At 37.5% G+C, this 17,399-nt stretch overlaps 1 protein-coding gene across 1 annotated transcript in view; it reads left to right on the forward strand.

The window, feature by feature from the left end:
• FAT4 (FAT atypical cadherin 4) overlaps positions 1-17,399 on the forward strand; it is a 172,929-nt gene that overhangs the window by 107,541 nt on the left and 47,989 nt on the right. Inside the window, exon 8 of the mRNA XM_007446249.1 lies at positions 14,013-14,193. Within this exon, the coding sequence (XP_007446311.1) occupies positions 14,013-14,193 (181 nt within the window). The remainder of the gene's footprint in view (positions 1-14,012; positions 14,194-17,399) is intronic.

Below are 17,399 nucleotides of genomic sequence, written 5' to 3' on the forward strand. Positions count from 1 at the left end.
AATATATTATAAAATGAAATTTTTAAGATAAAAGCTGATGGTCATATTTAAAATATTACATACTTACTTGCTTCAAGTATTTTCTGGATTTAAATCTAACCACATAATTTAATGTTAATATTGAATGGCTGCTTTCAATACATTTTCAGGGGATGGCTTACTTACTGTGAGAAATATGCATTTACTGCATGGGTAAAAAAAGAAGCTAAGACTTTATTACAACAAACAAGCACCCAGTCGGGACCCTTTCACCAAATGTTTGATGTCAAGAACAAATCAGCTTTGTTGCAAAGCAACAGATTTCAGTTAAGCAAAAATACTATTTCGGCTGAATAGTCGTTCAAGTTTCAGGAAAGTATGTTTAATTTATAGGGTCTAACAAAAAATGTAAAATGTCTGCAGTTTGAACTTTAATTAGATGGTTAGGCACATTCATTACACTTATGAAAGATGTATTTTCTGATAGAGCATTTGCCTGAAACATTTTTTTTAAATCTTTCTTTTTTTAACATCTTTATTGGAGTAAAATTGCTTTACAATGGTGTGTTAGTAGGGCTTCCCTGGTGGCGCAGTGGTTGAGAGTCCACCGACCCATGCAGGGGACACGGGTTCGTGCCCCGGTCCGGGAAGATCCAACATGCCGCGGAGCGGCTGCGCCCATGAGCCATGGCCGCTGGGCCTGCGCGTCCGGAGCCTGTGCTCCACAACGGGAGAGGCCACAACAGTGAGAGGCCTGCGTACCGCAAAAAAAAAAAAAAAATGGTGTGTTAGGTTCTGCTTTATAACAAAGTGAATCAGCTATACATATACATATATCCCCATATCTCCTCCCTCTTGAGTCTCCTTGCCACCCTCCCTATCCCACACCTCTAGGTGGTCACAAAGCACTAAGCTGATCTCCCTGTGATATGCGGCAGCTTCCCACTAGCTATCTATTATACATTTGGTAGTGTATATATGTCCATGCCACTCTCTCATTTCGTCCCTGCTTACCCTTCGCCCCCGCCACCCCGTATCCTCAACTCCATTCTCTACATCTGCGGCTTTATTCCTGTCCTGCTCCTAAGTTCTTCAGAACCATCTTTCTTTCTTTCTTTCTTTTTTTAAGATTCCATACATATGTGTTAGCATATGGTATTTGTTTTTCTCTTTCTGACTTACTTCACTCTGTATGACAGACTCTAGGTCCATCCACCTCACTACAAATAAATCAATTTCATTTCTTTTTATGGCTGAGTAATATTCCATTGTATATATGTGCCACATCTTCTTTATCCATTCATCTGTCGATGGACACTTAGGTTGCTTCCATGTCCTGGATATTGTAAATAGAGCTGCAATGAACATTGTGGTACATGACTCTTTGAATTATGGTTTTCTCAGGTATATGCCCAGTAATTGGATTGCTGGGTCGTATGGTAGTTAGATTTTTAGTTTTTTAAGGAACCTCCATACTGTTCTCCATAGTGGCTATAACAATTTACATACCCACCAACAGTGCAAGAAGGTTCCCTTTTCTCCACACCCTCTCCAGCATTTATTGTTTCTAGATATTTTGATGATGGCCATTGTGAGTGGTGTGAGGTGACACCACCTTGTGGTTTTGATTTGCATTTCTCTAATGATTAATGATGTTGAGCATCCTTTCATGTGTTTGTTGGCAATCTGTATATCTTTTATGGAGAAATGTCTATTTAGGTCTTCTGTGCATTTTTGGATTGCATTGTTTGTTTTTTGGATATTGAGCTGCATGAGCTGCTTGTGAATTTTGAAGATTAATCCTTTGTCACTTGCTTCATTTGCAAAATTTTCTCCCATTCTGAGGGTTTTTTTTTTTCTTGTTTATGGTTTCCTTTGCTGTAAAAAAGCTTTTAATTTTCATTAGTGCCCATTTGTTTGCTTTTGTTTTTATTTCCATTTCTCTAGGAGGTGAGTCAAAAAGGATCTTGCTGTGATTTATGTCATAGAGTGTTCTGCCTATGTTTTCCCCTAAGAGTTTTATAATGTCTGGCCTTACATTTAGGTCTTTAATCCATTTTGAGTTTATTTTTGTGTATGGTGTTAAGGAGTGTTCTAATTTCATTCTTTTACATGCAGCTCTCCACTTTTCCCAGCACCACTTATTGAGTAGGCTGTCTTTTCTCCATGGTATATTCTTGCCTCCTTTATCAAAAATAAGCTGACCATATGTGTGTGGGCTTACCTCTGGACTTTCTATCCTGTTCCATTGATCTATATTTCTGTTTTTGTGCCAGTACCATACTGCCTTGATTACTGTAGCTTTGTAGTATAGTCTGAAGTAAGGGATCCTGATTCCTCCAGCTCCATTTTCCTTTCTCAAGATTCCTTTGGCTGTTTGGGGTCTTTTTTGTTTCCATACAAATTGTGAAATTTTTTGTTCTAGGTTTGTGAAAAATGCCTTTGGTAGTTTGATAGGGATTGCACTGAATCTGTAGATTGCTTTGGGTAGTATAGTCATTTTCACAATGTTGATTCTTCCAATCCAAGAACATGGTATATCTATCCATCTGTTTGTATCATCTTTAATTTCTTTCATCAGTGTCTTATAGTTTTCTGCATACAGCTCTTTTGTCTCCTTAGGTAGGTTTATTCCTAGGTATTTTATTCTTTTTGTTTCAATGGTAAATGGGAGTGTTTCCTTAATTTCTGTTTCAGATTTTTCATCATTAGTGTATAGGAAAGCAAGAGATTTGTGTGCATTAATTTTGTATCCTGCTACTTTACCAAATTCGTTGATTAGTTCTAGTAGTTTTCTGGTAACATCTTTAGGATTCTCTATGTATAGTATCATGTCATCTGCAAGCAGTGACAGCTTTACTTCTTCTCCGATTTGGTTTCCTTTTTTTTTCTTTTTTCTCTGATTGCTGTGGCTAAAACTTCCAAAGCTATGTTGAATAATAGTGGTGAGACTGGACAACCTTGTGTTGTTCCTGATCTTAGTGGAAATGGTTTCATTTTTTTCACCATTGAGAATGATGTTGACCTGGTTTTGTCATATATGGCCTTTATTATGTTGAGGTAAGTTCCCTCTATGTCTACTTTCTGGAGAGTTTTTATCATAAATGGGTGTTGAAGTGTTTTAAAACCTTTTTCTGTATCTATTGAGACGATCTTATGGTTTTTATCCTTCAATTTGTTAATATGGTTTCTCACACTGATTGATTTGCATATATTGAAGAACCATTGCGTTCCTGGGATAAATCCCACTTGATCATGGTGTATGATCCATATAATGTGCTGTTGGATTCCGTTTGCTAGTATTTTTTTTTTTTTTTTTCTGTACACGGGCCTCTCACTGTTGTGGCCCCTCCTGTGGCAGAGCACAGGCTCCGGGTGCACAGGCGGGCCCAGCCACTCCACGGCACGTGGGATCCTCCTGGACCGGGGCACGAACCCATGCCCCCCGCATCGGCAGGTGGACTCCCAACCACTGTGCCACCAGGAAAGCCCATTTGCTAGTATTTTGTTGAGGATTTTTGCATCTATGTTCATCAATGATATTGGCCTGTAGTTTTCTTTCTTTGTGACATCTTTGTCTGCTTTTGGTATGAGGTTGATTGTGGCCTCATGGAATGAGTTTGGGAGTGTTCCTCCCTCTGCTATATTTTGGAAGAGTTTGAGAAGGAGAGGTATTAGCTCTTCTCTAAATGTTTGATAGAATTTGCCTGTGAAGCCATCTGTTCCTGAACTTTTGTTTGTTGAAAGATTTTTAATCACAGTCTCAATTTCAGTGTTTGTGATTCATCTGTTTATATTTTCTATTTCTTCCTGGTTCAGTCTCAGAAGGTTGTGCTTTTCTAAGAATTTGTCCATTTCTTCCAGGTTGTCCATTTTATTGGCATAGAGTTGCTTGTAGTAATCTCTCATGATCTTTTGTATTTCTGCAGTGTCAGTTGTTACTTCTCCTTTTTCATTTCTAATTCTATTGATTTGAGTCTTCTCTCTTTTTATCTTGATGAGTCTGGCTAATGGTTTATCAATTTTGTTTATCTTCTCAAAGAACCAGCTTTTAGTTTTATTGATCTTTGCTTTCGTTTCCTTCATTTCTTTTTCATTTATTTCTGATCTGATCTTTATGATTTCATTCCTTCTGCTAACTTTGGGTGTTTTTGTTCTTCTTTCTCTAATTGCTTTAGGTGTAAGGTTAGGTTGTTTATTTGAGATGTTTCTTGTTTCTTGAGGTAGGATTGTATTGCTATAAACTTGCCTCTTAGAACTGCTTTTGCTGCATCCCATAGGTCTTGGGTTGTCGTGTTTTCATTGTCATTTGTTTCTAGGTAGTTTTTGATTTTCTCTTTGATTTCTTCAATGATCTCTTGGTTATTAAGTAGTGTATTGTTTAGCCTCCATGTGTTTGTATTTTTTACAGATCTTTTCCTGTAATTGATATCTAGTCTCATAGCATTGTGGTCGGAAAAGATAATTGATATGATTTCAATTATCTTAAATTTACAAAGGCTTGATTTGTGACCCAAGATATGATCTATCCTGGAGAATGTTCCATGAGCACTTGAGAAGAAAGTGTATTCTGTTGTTTTTGGATGGTTGTCCTGTAAATGTCAAGTCCATCTTTTTTAATGTATCATTTAATGCTTGTGTTTCCTTATTTATTTTCATTTTGGATGATCTGTCCATTGGTTAAAGTGGGGTGTTAAATTCCCCTATTATGACTGTGTTACTGTCAATTTCCCCTTTTATGGCTATTAACATTTGCCTTATGTATTGAGATGCTCCTATGTTGGGTGCATAAATGTTTACAATTTTTGTGTCTTCTTCTTGGATTGATCCCTTGATCATTATGTAGTGTCCTTCTTTGTCTCTTATAATAATTTTTATTTTAAAGTGTATTTAGTCTGATATGAGAATTGCTACTTCAGCTTCCTTTTGATTTCCATTTGCATGGAATATCTTTTTCCATCCCCTCACTTTCAGTCTGTATGTGTCCTTAGGTCTGAAGCGGCTCTCTTGTAGACAGCATATATAGAGGTCTTGTTTTTGTATCCATTCAGCCAGTCTATGTCTCTTGGTTGGAACATTTAATCCATTTACATTGAAGGTAATTATCAATATGTATTTTCCTATTACCATTTTCTTAATTGTTTTGAGTTTGTTATTGTAGGTCATTTCCTTCTCTTGTGTTTCTTCCCTAGAGAAGTTCCTTTAGCATTTTTTATAAAGCTGGTTTTGCGGTGCTGAATTCTCTTAGCTTTTGCTTGTCTGTAAATGTTTTAATTTCTCCATTGAATCTGAATGAGATCCTTGCTGCGTAGAGTAATCTTGGTTGTAGGTTTTTCCCTTTCATCACTTTAAATATGTCCTGCCACTCCTTTCTGGCTTGTAGAGTTTCTGCTGAAAGATCAGCTGTTAACCTTATGGGGATTCCCTTGTATATTATTTGTTGCTTTTCCCTTGCTGCTTTTAATATTTTTCTTTGTATTTTATTTTTGATAGTTTGATTAATATGTGTCTTGGTGTGTTTCTCCTTGGATTTATCCTGTATGGGACTCTACGTTTCCTGGACTTGATTGGCTATTTCCTTTCCCTTATTAGGGAAATTTTCAACTCTAATCTCTTCATATATTATCTCAGTCCCTTTATTTTTCTCTTCTTCTTCTGGGACCTCTATGATTCGAATGTTGGTGCATTTAATGTTGGCCCAGATGTCTCTGAGACTGTCCTCAGGTCTTTTCATTCTTTTTTCTTTATTCTGCTCTGCAGTAGTTATTTCCACTATTTTATCTTCCAGGTCGCTTATCTGTTCTTCTGCCTCAGTTATTCTGCTATTGATTCCTTCCAGAGAGTTTTTAATTTGATTTATTGTGTTGGTCATCATTGTTGATTTGCTCTTTAGTTCTTCTAGGTCCTTGTTAAACATTTCTTGTATCTTCTCCATTCTGTTTCCAAAATTTGGATCATCTTTACTATCATTATTCTGAATTCTTTTTCAGGTAAACTGCCTATTTCCACTTCAATTGTTTGGTCTGGTGGGTGTTTGCCTTGCTCCTTCATCTGCTGTGTGTTTCTCTGTCTTCTAATTTTGCTTAGCTTACTGTGTTTGGGGTGTCCTTTTCACAGGCTGCAGGTTTGTAATTCCTGTTGTTTTTGGTGTCTGCCCCCAGTGGTTAAGGTTGGTTCAGTGGGTTGTGTAGGCTTCCTGGTGCAGGGGACTAGTGCCTGTGTTCTGGTGGATGAGGCTGGATCATGTCTTTTTGGTGGGCAGGACCATCTCTGTTGGTGTGTTCTGGAGTGTCTGTGACCTTATGATTTTAGGCAGCCTCTCTGCTAATGGATGGGGTTGTGTTCCTGTCTTGCTAGTTGTTTGGCATAGGGTGTCCAACACTGTAGCTTGCTGGTTGTTGAGTGGAGCTGGGCCTTACCGTTGAGATGATGATCTCTGGGAGAGTTTTCGCTGTTTGATATTATGTGGAGCCTGGAAGTCTCTGGTGAACCAATGTCCTGAACTTGCCTCTCCCACCTCAGAGGTACAGGTCTAACACTTGGCTTGAGTACCATGACTCTGTGAGCCACATGGCTCAGAAGAAAAGGGAGAAAGAAAGAAAGAAGAAAGAAAAAATAAAATAAAATAAAATAAAATAAATTTTTTGAAATAAAAAATAATTATTAAAAATAAAAAATATTAAAAAGTAATAAAGAAAAAAAAAAAAGAAGGGAGTAACCTAGCCAAAAAAGAAATCTACTAATGATAACAAGCATTACAAACTATACAGAAAAAAAAAAAAACAAGAAACAAAAATGGACAGACAGAACCCTAGGACAAATGGTAAAAACAAAGCTATACAGACAAAATCACAGAAAGAAACATACACATACACACTCACAAAAAGAGGAAAAGGAAAAAAATATATATATATATATTAAAAAAAAAAAGGAGGAAGAGAGCCACCAAATCAATAAACAACTCGACCAATGATAATAAACTCTAAATACTAAACGAAGATAAACATAAAACCAGAAAACAGTCAGTAGCATACAGCAAACCCCAAGTCTACAGTTGCTCCCAAAATCCACTGCCTCTATTTTGGGATGATTTGTTGTCTATTTAGGTATTCCAGAGATGCAGGGTACATCAAGTTGATTGTGGAGATTTAATCCACTGCCCCTGAGGCTGCTGGGAGAGATTTCCTTTTCTGTTCTTTGTTCACACAGCTCCCAGGGTTCAGCTTTGGATTTGGCCCCGCCTCTGTGTGTAGGTCGCCAGAGGGCATCTCTTCCCCACCCAGACAGGACAGAGTTAACGTAGCAGCTGATTAGGGGCTCTGGCTCACTCAGGCCAAGGAGAGGGAGAGGTACGGAATGTGGGGCGAGCCTGTGGCTGCAGAGGCTGATATAACATTGCAACAGCCTGAGCCATGCCAATTTTTCTTCTGGGGAAGTTGTCCCTGGATCACAGGACCCTGGCAGTGGTGGGCTTCATAGATTCCTAGGAGGGGAGGTGTGGATAGTGACCTGTGCTTGCACACAGGCTTCTCTGTGGCTGCAGCAGCAGACTTAGCATCTCATGCCCATCTCTGGGGTCCGCGCTAATAACTGCAGCTCATGCCCATCTCTGGAGCTCGTTGAGGTGGTGCTCTGAATCTGCTCTCCTCACACACCCTGAAACAATGGTCTCTTGCCTCCTAGGAAGCTCTAGACTTTTTCCCAGACTCCCTCCCATCTAGCTGTGGTGCACTAGCCCCCTTGAAGCTGTGTTCACGCAGCCAACCCCAGTCCTCCCCCTGGGAACTGACCTCTGAAGCCGAGCCTCAGCTCCCAGCCCCTGCCTGACCCAGTGGTCAAACAGACAAGACTCTCAGGCTGGTGAGTGCTGGTTGGCACTGATCCTCTGTGCAAGAATCTCTCTGCTTTGCCCTCCGCACCCCTGTGGCTGCGCTCTCCTCCGCGGCTCTGAAGCTCCCCCCTCCGCCACCCGCAATCTCCACCCACGAAGGGGCTTCCTAGTGTGTGGAAACCTTTCCTCCTTCACAGCTCCCTCCCAGAGGTGCAGGTCCTGTCCCTATTCTTTTGTCTCTGTTTCTTTTTTCTTTTGCCCTTCCCAGGTACGTGGGGAGTTTCTTGCCTTTTGGGAAGTCTGAGGTCTTCTGCCAGCATTCAGTAGGTGTTCTGTAGGAGTTGTTCCACGTGTAGATATATTTCTGATGTATCTGTGGGGAGGAAGGTGATCTCTGCATCTTACTCCTCCTCCATCTTGAAGGTCTTCTCTTTTTAAAATCTTATTTTAAGTTTCCTTGAACTTGTTTTTTGTTTGTTTTGTTTTTGTGGTATGCAGGCCTCTCACTGCTGTGGCCTCTCCTGTTGCAGAGCACAGGCTCTGGACATGCAGGCTCAGTGGCCATGGCTCACGGGCCCAGCTGCTCTGCAGCATGTGGGATCTTCCCGGACCAGGGCATGAACCTGTGTCCCCTGCATTAGCAGGCAGACTCGCAACCACTGCACCACCAGAGAAGCCCTATTTTGATGTATTTGATCTTTTTAGGCCACTAGTGTTAAAAGATAATACCAGTTTAATCATTTCCCAAATAAGAGTATAAAATATGACTCAGACAAGGCTTGGAACTTCCCAGTTATAATGGACTATCAGAAGATTAAGCTGTGAACAGTCTATGTGTGTGTGTGTGTGTGTGTGTGTGTGTGTGTGTGTGTGTGTGTGTGTATGTTTTTGCACATTTTAAAAAGTGCTTTTCAGAATCATATGTATTTTTTTCTATTTGCTCTAAAACTTTCAGAAGGTTCCTATCAATTTACCTATATCTATTTTATTTTTATATATGTATATATACATATATACACAGATTATGATGTATACAATACATATAATTTTCACAAAATTAAATTTAAAGTTCATTTTATCATCTGACCTCTAATTGTACTTCAAATGTCCACTGTACCCTCCTAACATCTAGAATTATAAATTTTTGAGATCTTGTCCTTTTATTTCATTTGTTTCTTCAACCCCTTTCACTGGCTCACTGTCTTCTACCAGCAGCCTGTGTCATTACATCCTCCCTCTTCTTTCTGTTTGCATCTGGTTCTCATAAATCAATTCCAGATGAAATCAAGTAATCTTGCCCTAGTACGCCACTACCTATATAATTCATCCTTATCAGATCTATCCAAGCTAAACATTGGCCCCTGGTATTCTGATTCTTCTCATGGGATTCAGGATTAATTGGGACCCTCTGTTATAAGTAGTAGACTATCTCCAAAACTTTGACCTTTGTCGACAGTCTTATTCTCTGACCCTGGCCATAGGCTAAAACCTATATTCCCAGATGTACATTTCTAGAACTGTTCAGCTTTTTGAACTTTCAGCCATGTAGTCACTAGATCAGATTTCCATATATTGAGTCAAAGGAGAAGTTAATAAACATTGAGGACAAGGTCTACTGGTGTGCATTATGGTTTTATATAAAGATGAATTAAACAATTATTTCTGCTCTCAATTAGTTTGTAACTTAATAGAGAATATGGCAGAAGTACATTGATAAGAATAATAATATAGAGTAAAAATGTACAATAAGAGTGGCATACTTTTATCTGAGCCTAATGAACTGAGAAAAGATATTTTTTTAAGAGTTCAAAATTGATTTCCTTCTGCCACTATGGCTGAATGTAAATAAGTCGATCAAATTCTTTGGGTCTAAAGTTCTTTATTTAAAAAATTAAATAGTAATACTTCATGAATCTGTATATTAAATGAGTAATACATATATAAGATACTCATACATATATCTGTTATCAAATAAATGTTCAATAATAGGTATCTATAAATATATATGTGTATATGTATTTGCACATATGTTTTTCAATTTATATATAAATATGTGGGTTAAGTTTACACAGAATAATTAAGACTTGAGTTTTTGACATACTAATATTGAGACTCTGGAACCAGCAGAAAGTTCTGGACCAAAGATAAAGTAATAGTGAAAATCATGCAGCACTTCACATGGGCTATAACCAAAAAGATGTGGGGAAACAGGACCACAGCCCCAGGACCACTTTTTCACATAGTTGAGAGGAAGGGTTCAAAAACAAGCAAACAAACACAGAAAAGCAACAAGAACAACAACAAAAACAAGACTTCATCATTCCATTAGGAGATGAGGAAGCACTAAAATCTGTGTGGGCCAAGGACTAGGGAGCTTGTGTCCTTCATCTGAGAAGAGTGTGTAGAGATGAGGCTTACTCACTTGAAATCCAGGGGCATTGCTGCTTTTTGTCACTTGATTTCATCTCCCTGCCTAAAGCTGAGAGGAAGGGCCTTGTGGAGCTCCTGCTATAGTGGACAAGTCTGAGGCTGGAGTGAGGTGTGCGATGGAAAGCCCCACCCCCAAGAATAAATGAAAAATACTGGAGGCAGAGTTCGGAGTAAGTTAAATCTCAGTAAAAGACTTAGAAATGTAGGGCGTTGTCTTTGTGAAGTTTCCTTGTAAAACTTTAAAAAGTAAATAAGACCTTTGTGCACATCCCCTGGGGCAACAAGAAAGTGAGGCCGGTGTAGAGATTGTGCTTCACTCTATCAATTCTTGAAGAAAATAGGAAGAGAAGAACCCCAAGTGCTTTGAAAGTGGGCTGTGGCTGCTAATAAGAAGAGAAAAGGGGACTCTGGGCATGGTTCTTGGCTTAAGAAGATTTCCCATGTGGATATGGGATTACCTATGGGGCCATTTCTCAAGCCAGGCCCATCTGTTATCGCTGGTGCGCTTTTAAGATCTTGTGAAAAAATTATTCTCTGGTATGGAGATTGAACTTGCTGAATATTTTCCTGGGTAAACAATGTTTTGTTCTTTTTGCTTACTAATTCAGAAAACACATCAGCAACAATATTTATATAGTTTATAGACAAGGAAAGAAATCACATGTTCCTGACCAAATGAGTCAGTCATCATTTTATGAGGTTTTCCATATGTGTGTCATCAGACACTTTAGAATACCAAAGATGAAACCTTTGTTTGGCAGTACTGTGTTATTTCTTAACAAGTTTAAACACTGTTGATTAGAGAGCATATCAGACATATTCAGGTCTTCTTTGAACTCTCACTGTAAATTTTTAGATTTTCATTTTTAAACTTTCAATTCAACGTCTTCCACAAAGCTGTGAAAGTTTTGAAAGCTAAGTATCTCATATACTTATAACTACAAAAAAATCATTAAAAGAAAAGAATGATTCAAAATCTTTTCCTGAATAATATTATCATAGGATTGACTTAAAAGTTTTGTAGAGGAACAAAAATCCTGAGAACTATGGCACAGAAATCTGTAGGATTAAAAATGGACCTTTTAAAGGTCAATGTTCCATTTTTTTGTTTCTAAAACAAGTACAACAACAAAGAGTACTATAGAATACGTTTTACCTATGTACCAGCCACTATCTTAAGCATGTTACATTCCCCTCAACACCTCTTTTGAGGTAGGTCCTATTTTCATTATTCCCATTTTGCATGTAAGGAGACAGATTTAGTGAGTGGAGTACAATGTAAATAAAAGAGATAAAAGAGCCCTTCATGTCCTCTGGGACATTGATTTAGTTATCCCTTCTCTCAATTCATCAGATGTACAGCCTCCTTCTCATGATATCCCCTTCTGTCCACACAAAAGCACAGATATCCTCTAGTTATTTTTTTTAATGCAACCAGTGGGAGAAATACTAACATCATTCACATCATTAACTTCCACTTCATCAAACTGTATGTAATTAAACACATTCAAGAGCTTTAGGCCAAACATTTGCCAAAAATAATACCCCAGAAAAATTGATTTTGGTTTTAACATGTGCTATGAAAAATCCAAAATTCATGACCAGACTGTTGTCTCCAAATGCTCCACAAACAACCTCGACAATAGCTAGGGTCCCTCACAGATGGACCTTTTTCTCTAGCTTGTGCCTTGTGCTGTTCTCGGGGATCGGCTTGCCCAGGGTCCCAGAGCATCTCACTGAGCAGTACCTGTCCAGCTGCTAACACCTTATGGCTTTTTGCCAATGGTCAACAGCTCCGCATTCAGGTCAAATCCCAGCTCCATTCCCCACTAAGTCTGTGGCCCTAAAAACGTTGCTCAGCCTTTCTCTCAGTTTATTTATGTATAAAACAGAGATGAGTTGTACTAACTTATGAAGATTAGACAATGCAAGTAAACTCCTTCAACCAGTACTTGAATACCTAAAGACTCAGTAAATATTTGCAATTATCATTATTAATATGTTGAGTGAGATTTAAAATGTATTATTTTAATGTGCTTCTTCAGTGTTTATAATACTTCCAGATCTATTCTGGGTGTGAAATGTTTGTGACATCAGCCCACCATTGTTTAAGTGACTAGTAAAAAGGCAATTACAGTATTTTAACATTTGTAGTCAATTATACAAAAAAAGCAAAAAGTGAGAACTAGTTTTCTTTCCTTTAATGTAAAATCAAACAGCTAAAAAGTAGGATTTCTGCAGTCATGAATTTAAAAATATGTTAATGTAAATGGAATGCCTAATATAAATTATGTCATGGAGAAGGATATATATGGCAACAAAGGTCAGCTTTTAGCCTAAATTTAATTGCACAGGTTTCCGGGAGGTATCATGCCTCATTACACTGCCCAGTTCAAGTGGTCTTACACATTTTTTATCTAACATAGAATTTGAGCTTCCTTACATAGAGCACAAAAATACCAGATCACCAAAACCACTGCATTCTGTAATTTTCTAGTCTGTTGATTTTGGTTCCTATACATTTGAGCATAAAAGCTGATTGGTACTATGCCATCAGTAATAACAATCTAATAGGAAAAAGTTTGAATAATAGTAAGGAAATACTAGCAAATCACTAGAATATTATTATGAAAAAATAATATTGGAAGGCTGTGAATCTCAACACCATCCTGATACTAAAGAGTTACTCCATAAACATTTTTACAGAGAAACAAATGAGCGAGTGAATGAATGGCTTTATTTACAAAATGTTGAGTACTGGAAATAAGTAGAATTTAAACTTCGTTTAACAGGAGATAATTTTATGGGAGAAAGAATAGTATCTTAAACAGAAAGTGAGAGTATCCAGGGCTTTATTTTATTGTACATAAATACAGTTAAACAGAATTTCATTATTTCTATTTAGAGAAATTAAAGTTTGAAAACTGATTTTGAAAACACAACTAAGGGCAGATGATTTGCCATTTACCTGTGGGACAACCCACAGAGTCTAACCAAATATGTCATCTGATCTTCACCACAAAGAGTCTGCTAACCTTGTGTAGTACAGATCATGTACTCCAAGATTTTGTTAAATGCTAGGTTTTCACTATATGCTGATAATGGAACTGGAACAGGAAATAAAAATGAATTGTTTCACATTTACCTTAAATATTAAATACACGCAATAAAAATGATTTCAAGTCAGCTCATTGACATAGTGTTATTTCCAGCAAGAGGAAGATTAGAGTTTTGATGTTAACTTGAAGCTTTCTTCCTTAAGTTTTCTGCAAACAAATATTGGTTAGTACCAAAAAGGGGATTTAAAGGCCTCAGAAGCCCAGTTGAATTTTGTTGACAATAGCATTGAGAGTCACATCTAGGAATACAGTTTTTAACTCTGCCTTGTCAGCTGGCCAGCTATTCCAGGCCCAGGGGTATTCTCCAAATCTGGCTTGAGCTATTTTACTGTAAGGGCCTCTTTTGTGGCATTTAAATGATATTGTTGTGTTCTGCATTGCTGAATCAGCACCTTTAAAATAGAATAAAAGGTTGACGTATTACTTTTGTGCAGTATCATTAGGAAAGAGTTGGAATACTAGTCCCTAAATAAAAATATTTTTTTCTTGTAACAACACTAAAAATTACTCGATCACTTGCCTATGTGTTCACAAATTTTACTTTGGGATGTTTTCTAAATTCTCTTCCGTAGCTCTGTCTACAGCTAATTGTTAAGTTTGCTATTATTTTTGTTATTTATGAACATTAAGACTTGATTTTCTTTTCCTTCTAGGATCCCCTGCCCTGACTGGAACTGGAACTATCAATGTCATAGTGGATGATGTCAATGACAATGTCCCCACTTTTGCCAGTAAAATGTATTTCACAACAATTCCTGAAGATGACCCAACGGGGACAGATGTTTTATTGGTAAATGCCTCAGATGCTGATGCTTCAACAAATGCAGTTATCAGGTCAGTACATTTTCCTTTGTAAATTTCCTTTGTAAATTTTCTCATTAAACATTAGTCGTTGGTCTAAATGCACACAATGCTTCATTTTGCTGAAATTCTGTAGCATTAACTCATAGCCCAGTTGTGGTTATCTATTGCTGAATAACCAACTATGCCTAAAATTAGGATTAAAACAATAATGATTTTATGTATTGTTCTAAACTTTTATCTTATTCATTTTATTTATATTTTTATTGTATCTCATTATTTTGTAGTTGAGGAATTAGGGCATGGGTCAGTGGGAGATTCTTCTGCTTCTTGTGGTTGACTAGTGTCACTTATGGTATTTACCTGGTGACTGTGTCCTAGAGGGTCCAAGATGGCTTCACTCACATGCCTGGTGGCTTGGCAGGGATGGCTGGAACTTTAGGCTCAGTTGGACCCCTTCTCTGATCATGCGGTCTCAGAGCTCTCAGTGTGGTTCTTCAGCAGGGTAGTTGGACTTCTTTATACGGTAGAAGAACCTCTGGGTTACAAGGACCTCAGGTGAAAGCTGCTAATGCTCTTAAAGGCCAGGGCTTGAAACGGCGTAGAATCACTTCCATAATACTCTCTTTGTCAAAGCAGCCATGGCCAGCCAAGGGTCCCCGGGCTAAAATCCATTGGTGAAAAGTCTTCAAACGACTGTGCCATCATATAGTCAGATATGATAAAAATCCATGCCATTTTTATCTTGCAAAAAACTATTATGTTCACTTTAAATTGACAGACAATTATTACAACTTAAATGAAAAATATTTTCACAGAATAGTAAGTTGTTATGCCAACCTAAATCTTATTTACTCTGGCTTGATATGTTTTTAGCGGAATATATATTTTGGATGTTAATCACTCCTTGCTATTCATGGAATCCTGGAGAAAATCCAATTTTTCCTCTGGTTAACAGAGCTTTTATGTATTAATTTTTATATCAACTATTTAAGTTTTACATATTTAGGTCACTTACCCAACTACTGATGGACTCTCTAAAAGCACAACCTTTTATGTGTGATGTTAATTTTCTCATATGGTCCAACATGATCTTTTACACAGCAGCTACCCAAAGAATATTTATTTATATTCTTTTTTCTACCAGTTTGATCAAGTTATGCATTTTAATGGATGGAATACTTATTTTGAGTTAAACACTTTACAAAACTTTTGATATGTTCCCTTCTAGTAAACCAGCCTGCATTAATTACTAGCTTATCTAGTTTATATCTTTATCTAGTTTATATCTTTGTTTCCCAGACACCTATTCCAGAATTTAGCTCTTATAGATATATATTCCTTTTTTTTCCCTAACTGACCAAATCTCCATTCAAAACCTCACTTTTAATTCTTTTATGTCCTAACATTGGAGAAAGTCACAAAACTGTATCAACAGGGTTGAAATTCGAAGGCAAATCCCTTTCTCTGTGCTCCTAATCCCATCCCATTCGACTTCCCTCAAATCATTAATTCAACAGTAACTACATTTTGCTCTGGATCTTCAGTAATTCTTCTTTCCTTGATCATACCTTTATCCCTATAGAAATGCTCAGAATATCTGGTATTGAGTTCTGGTTCCTTTATTTACTTACATGACTTAGGAAGGTCATTTTAGTGTCTCTAAGGCTCCGTGTATCCATCAGTAAAAGTGGAGTTAAGAATTGCTACTTTTGAAATTTGTGAGAATTAAATATATATTGACCAATTACTAGGTGCCAAGTATCATATATGGAATCAGTTAATATGTGCAAATGTCTCTGACACATTATTGGGACATGAAAGTCACTGAATTTATACTAGTTTTTTTTTTCTTTTCATCATTCTAATATCTATTTTATTCCTAATATATTCTTCTACAACATAGTAGTGACTGGCACCTAAATAAATGCATTAAATGAATGATCCTAAGTGTTCTTTACAACTGCTGCTTTTACTCACATTTTTCACACCACATTTTTGAGAGGGTGGGTTACTGCCTCAAAGTTTTCTCTGGCCATTTATTCTTGAAAATCTCTGTCTTTCTCCTCCATTGCTTTACCAAAAAAGACTATTCGAAGATTCTACTGAAATTTATCAAGTCCAGTGATTTCTGAGTCGTTATTTTCCTTTGCCTTTTGCAATATTTGCACCGCAGGTCAGCCTTTCTTATTGGAATTTTTTTTTCTCCTCAGTGTCTGTGTAAATGTTATTTCTTATTTCTCATCCTGTGTCTCTGACCACACCTTCTAATTTGCCTTCTGTATCCCCTCTTTCTAGCTCTCCAAAGAAATTTGGACATTTGCCACAGCATTTTTTCTCAGTCCTTTTCTTTCCTTTCTTTATTTTCCCGCACGTGTGTGTATGTGTGTGTGTGTGTGTGTGTGTGTGTGAGAGAGAGAGAGAGAGAGAGAGAGAGAGAGAGAGAGAGAGAAAGAGTAAAAGAGAGAGAGAGTAGAGAATCATTCATTTCCATGGCTGCAGCCATGAGAAAATTTAACCAGAAAACTAGACAGAAAACCTCTAAACCTATTGTATCAACTCTGACTCCATCCTGGAGATTCCCACCCATCTTTAAAACTCTCTAGGAGGCACTTCTATGTAGAGATAGAAGTCATAAGGACAACATATCAGAAACTCCTAACCTTTTCTGTTTCTCATCTTGGTGTACTGCTCTTTTTTAATGATGTTGTCTTGCTTTCTTCATCCTCCCATCTTGATGGCTAACAGTCATCCTCTCCCCCTACGCTCACTCAGTGGACAAGTTTTCATGTTTCTTCTTTCCTAATGCCTCTGGCACTCATTCTTTTCTGTGCATCCCTCCTGCCAAGACCCTAGTTCAGTCCATAATTACATCATGCCTGGACTATTATAATAAAAATTAACTTACTTTCCTTACTCTGGTTTCTAATCCTTCCAATCTATATATTACACGATCCTGTATAATCTTGGAGCCCTTACGATGTCCCAGATACTTTGTTAAGTTCTGAGGAGTTAAGCACTTCAGTTCTAATAAGAACACTTTAATATAGAAGGTAATTTTGCAATATTACAACTATAATACCTTGTAACAAGTATAGTTTAAACACAGAATGTGTGGAAAGAACAGCATACTCAGTGACACCTGAGGAAATAAGTATAAGCTTCAAGTAATTGATGAGTTTTGGAAAGACAGAGGAGTTGCTTATAGACAAACAAGGGATGAAAGGCATTCTAGGGAA

The sequence above is a fragment of the Lipotes vexillifer genome, unplaced genomic scaffold, assembly GCF_000442215.2.
Source record: "Lipotes vexillifer unplaced genomic scaffold, Lipotes_vexillifer_v1.1 scaffold159, whole genome shotgun sequence".
In the NCBI taxonomy this organism is placed as follows: Eukaryota; Metazoa; Chordata; class Mammalia; order Artiodactyla; family Lipotidae; genus Lipotes; species Lipotes vexillifer.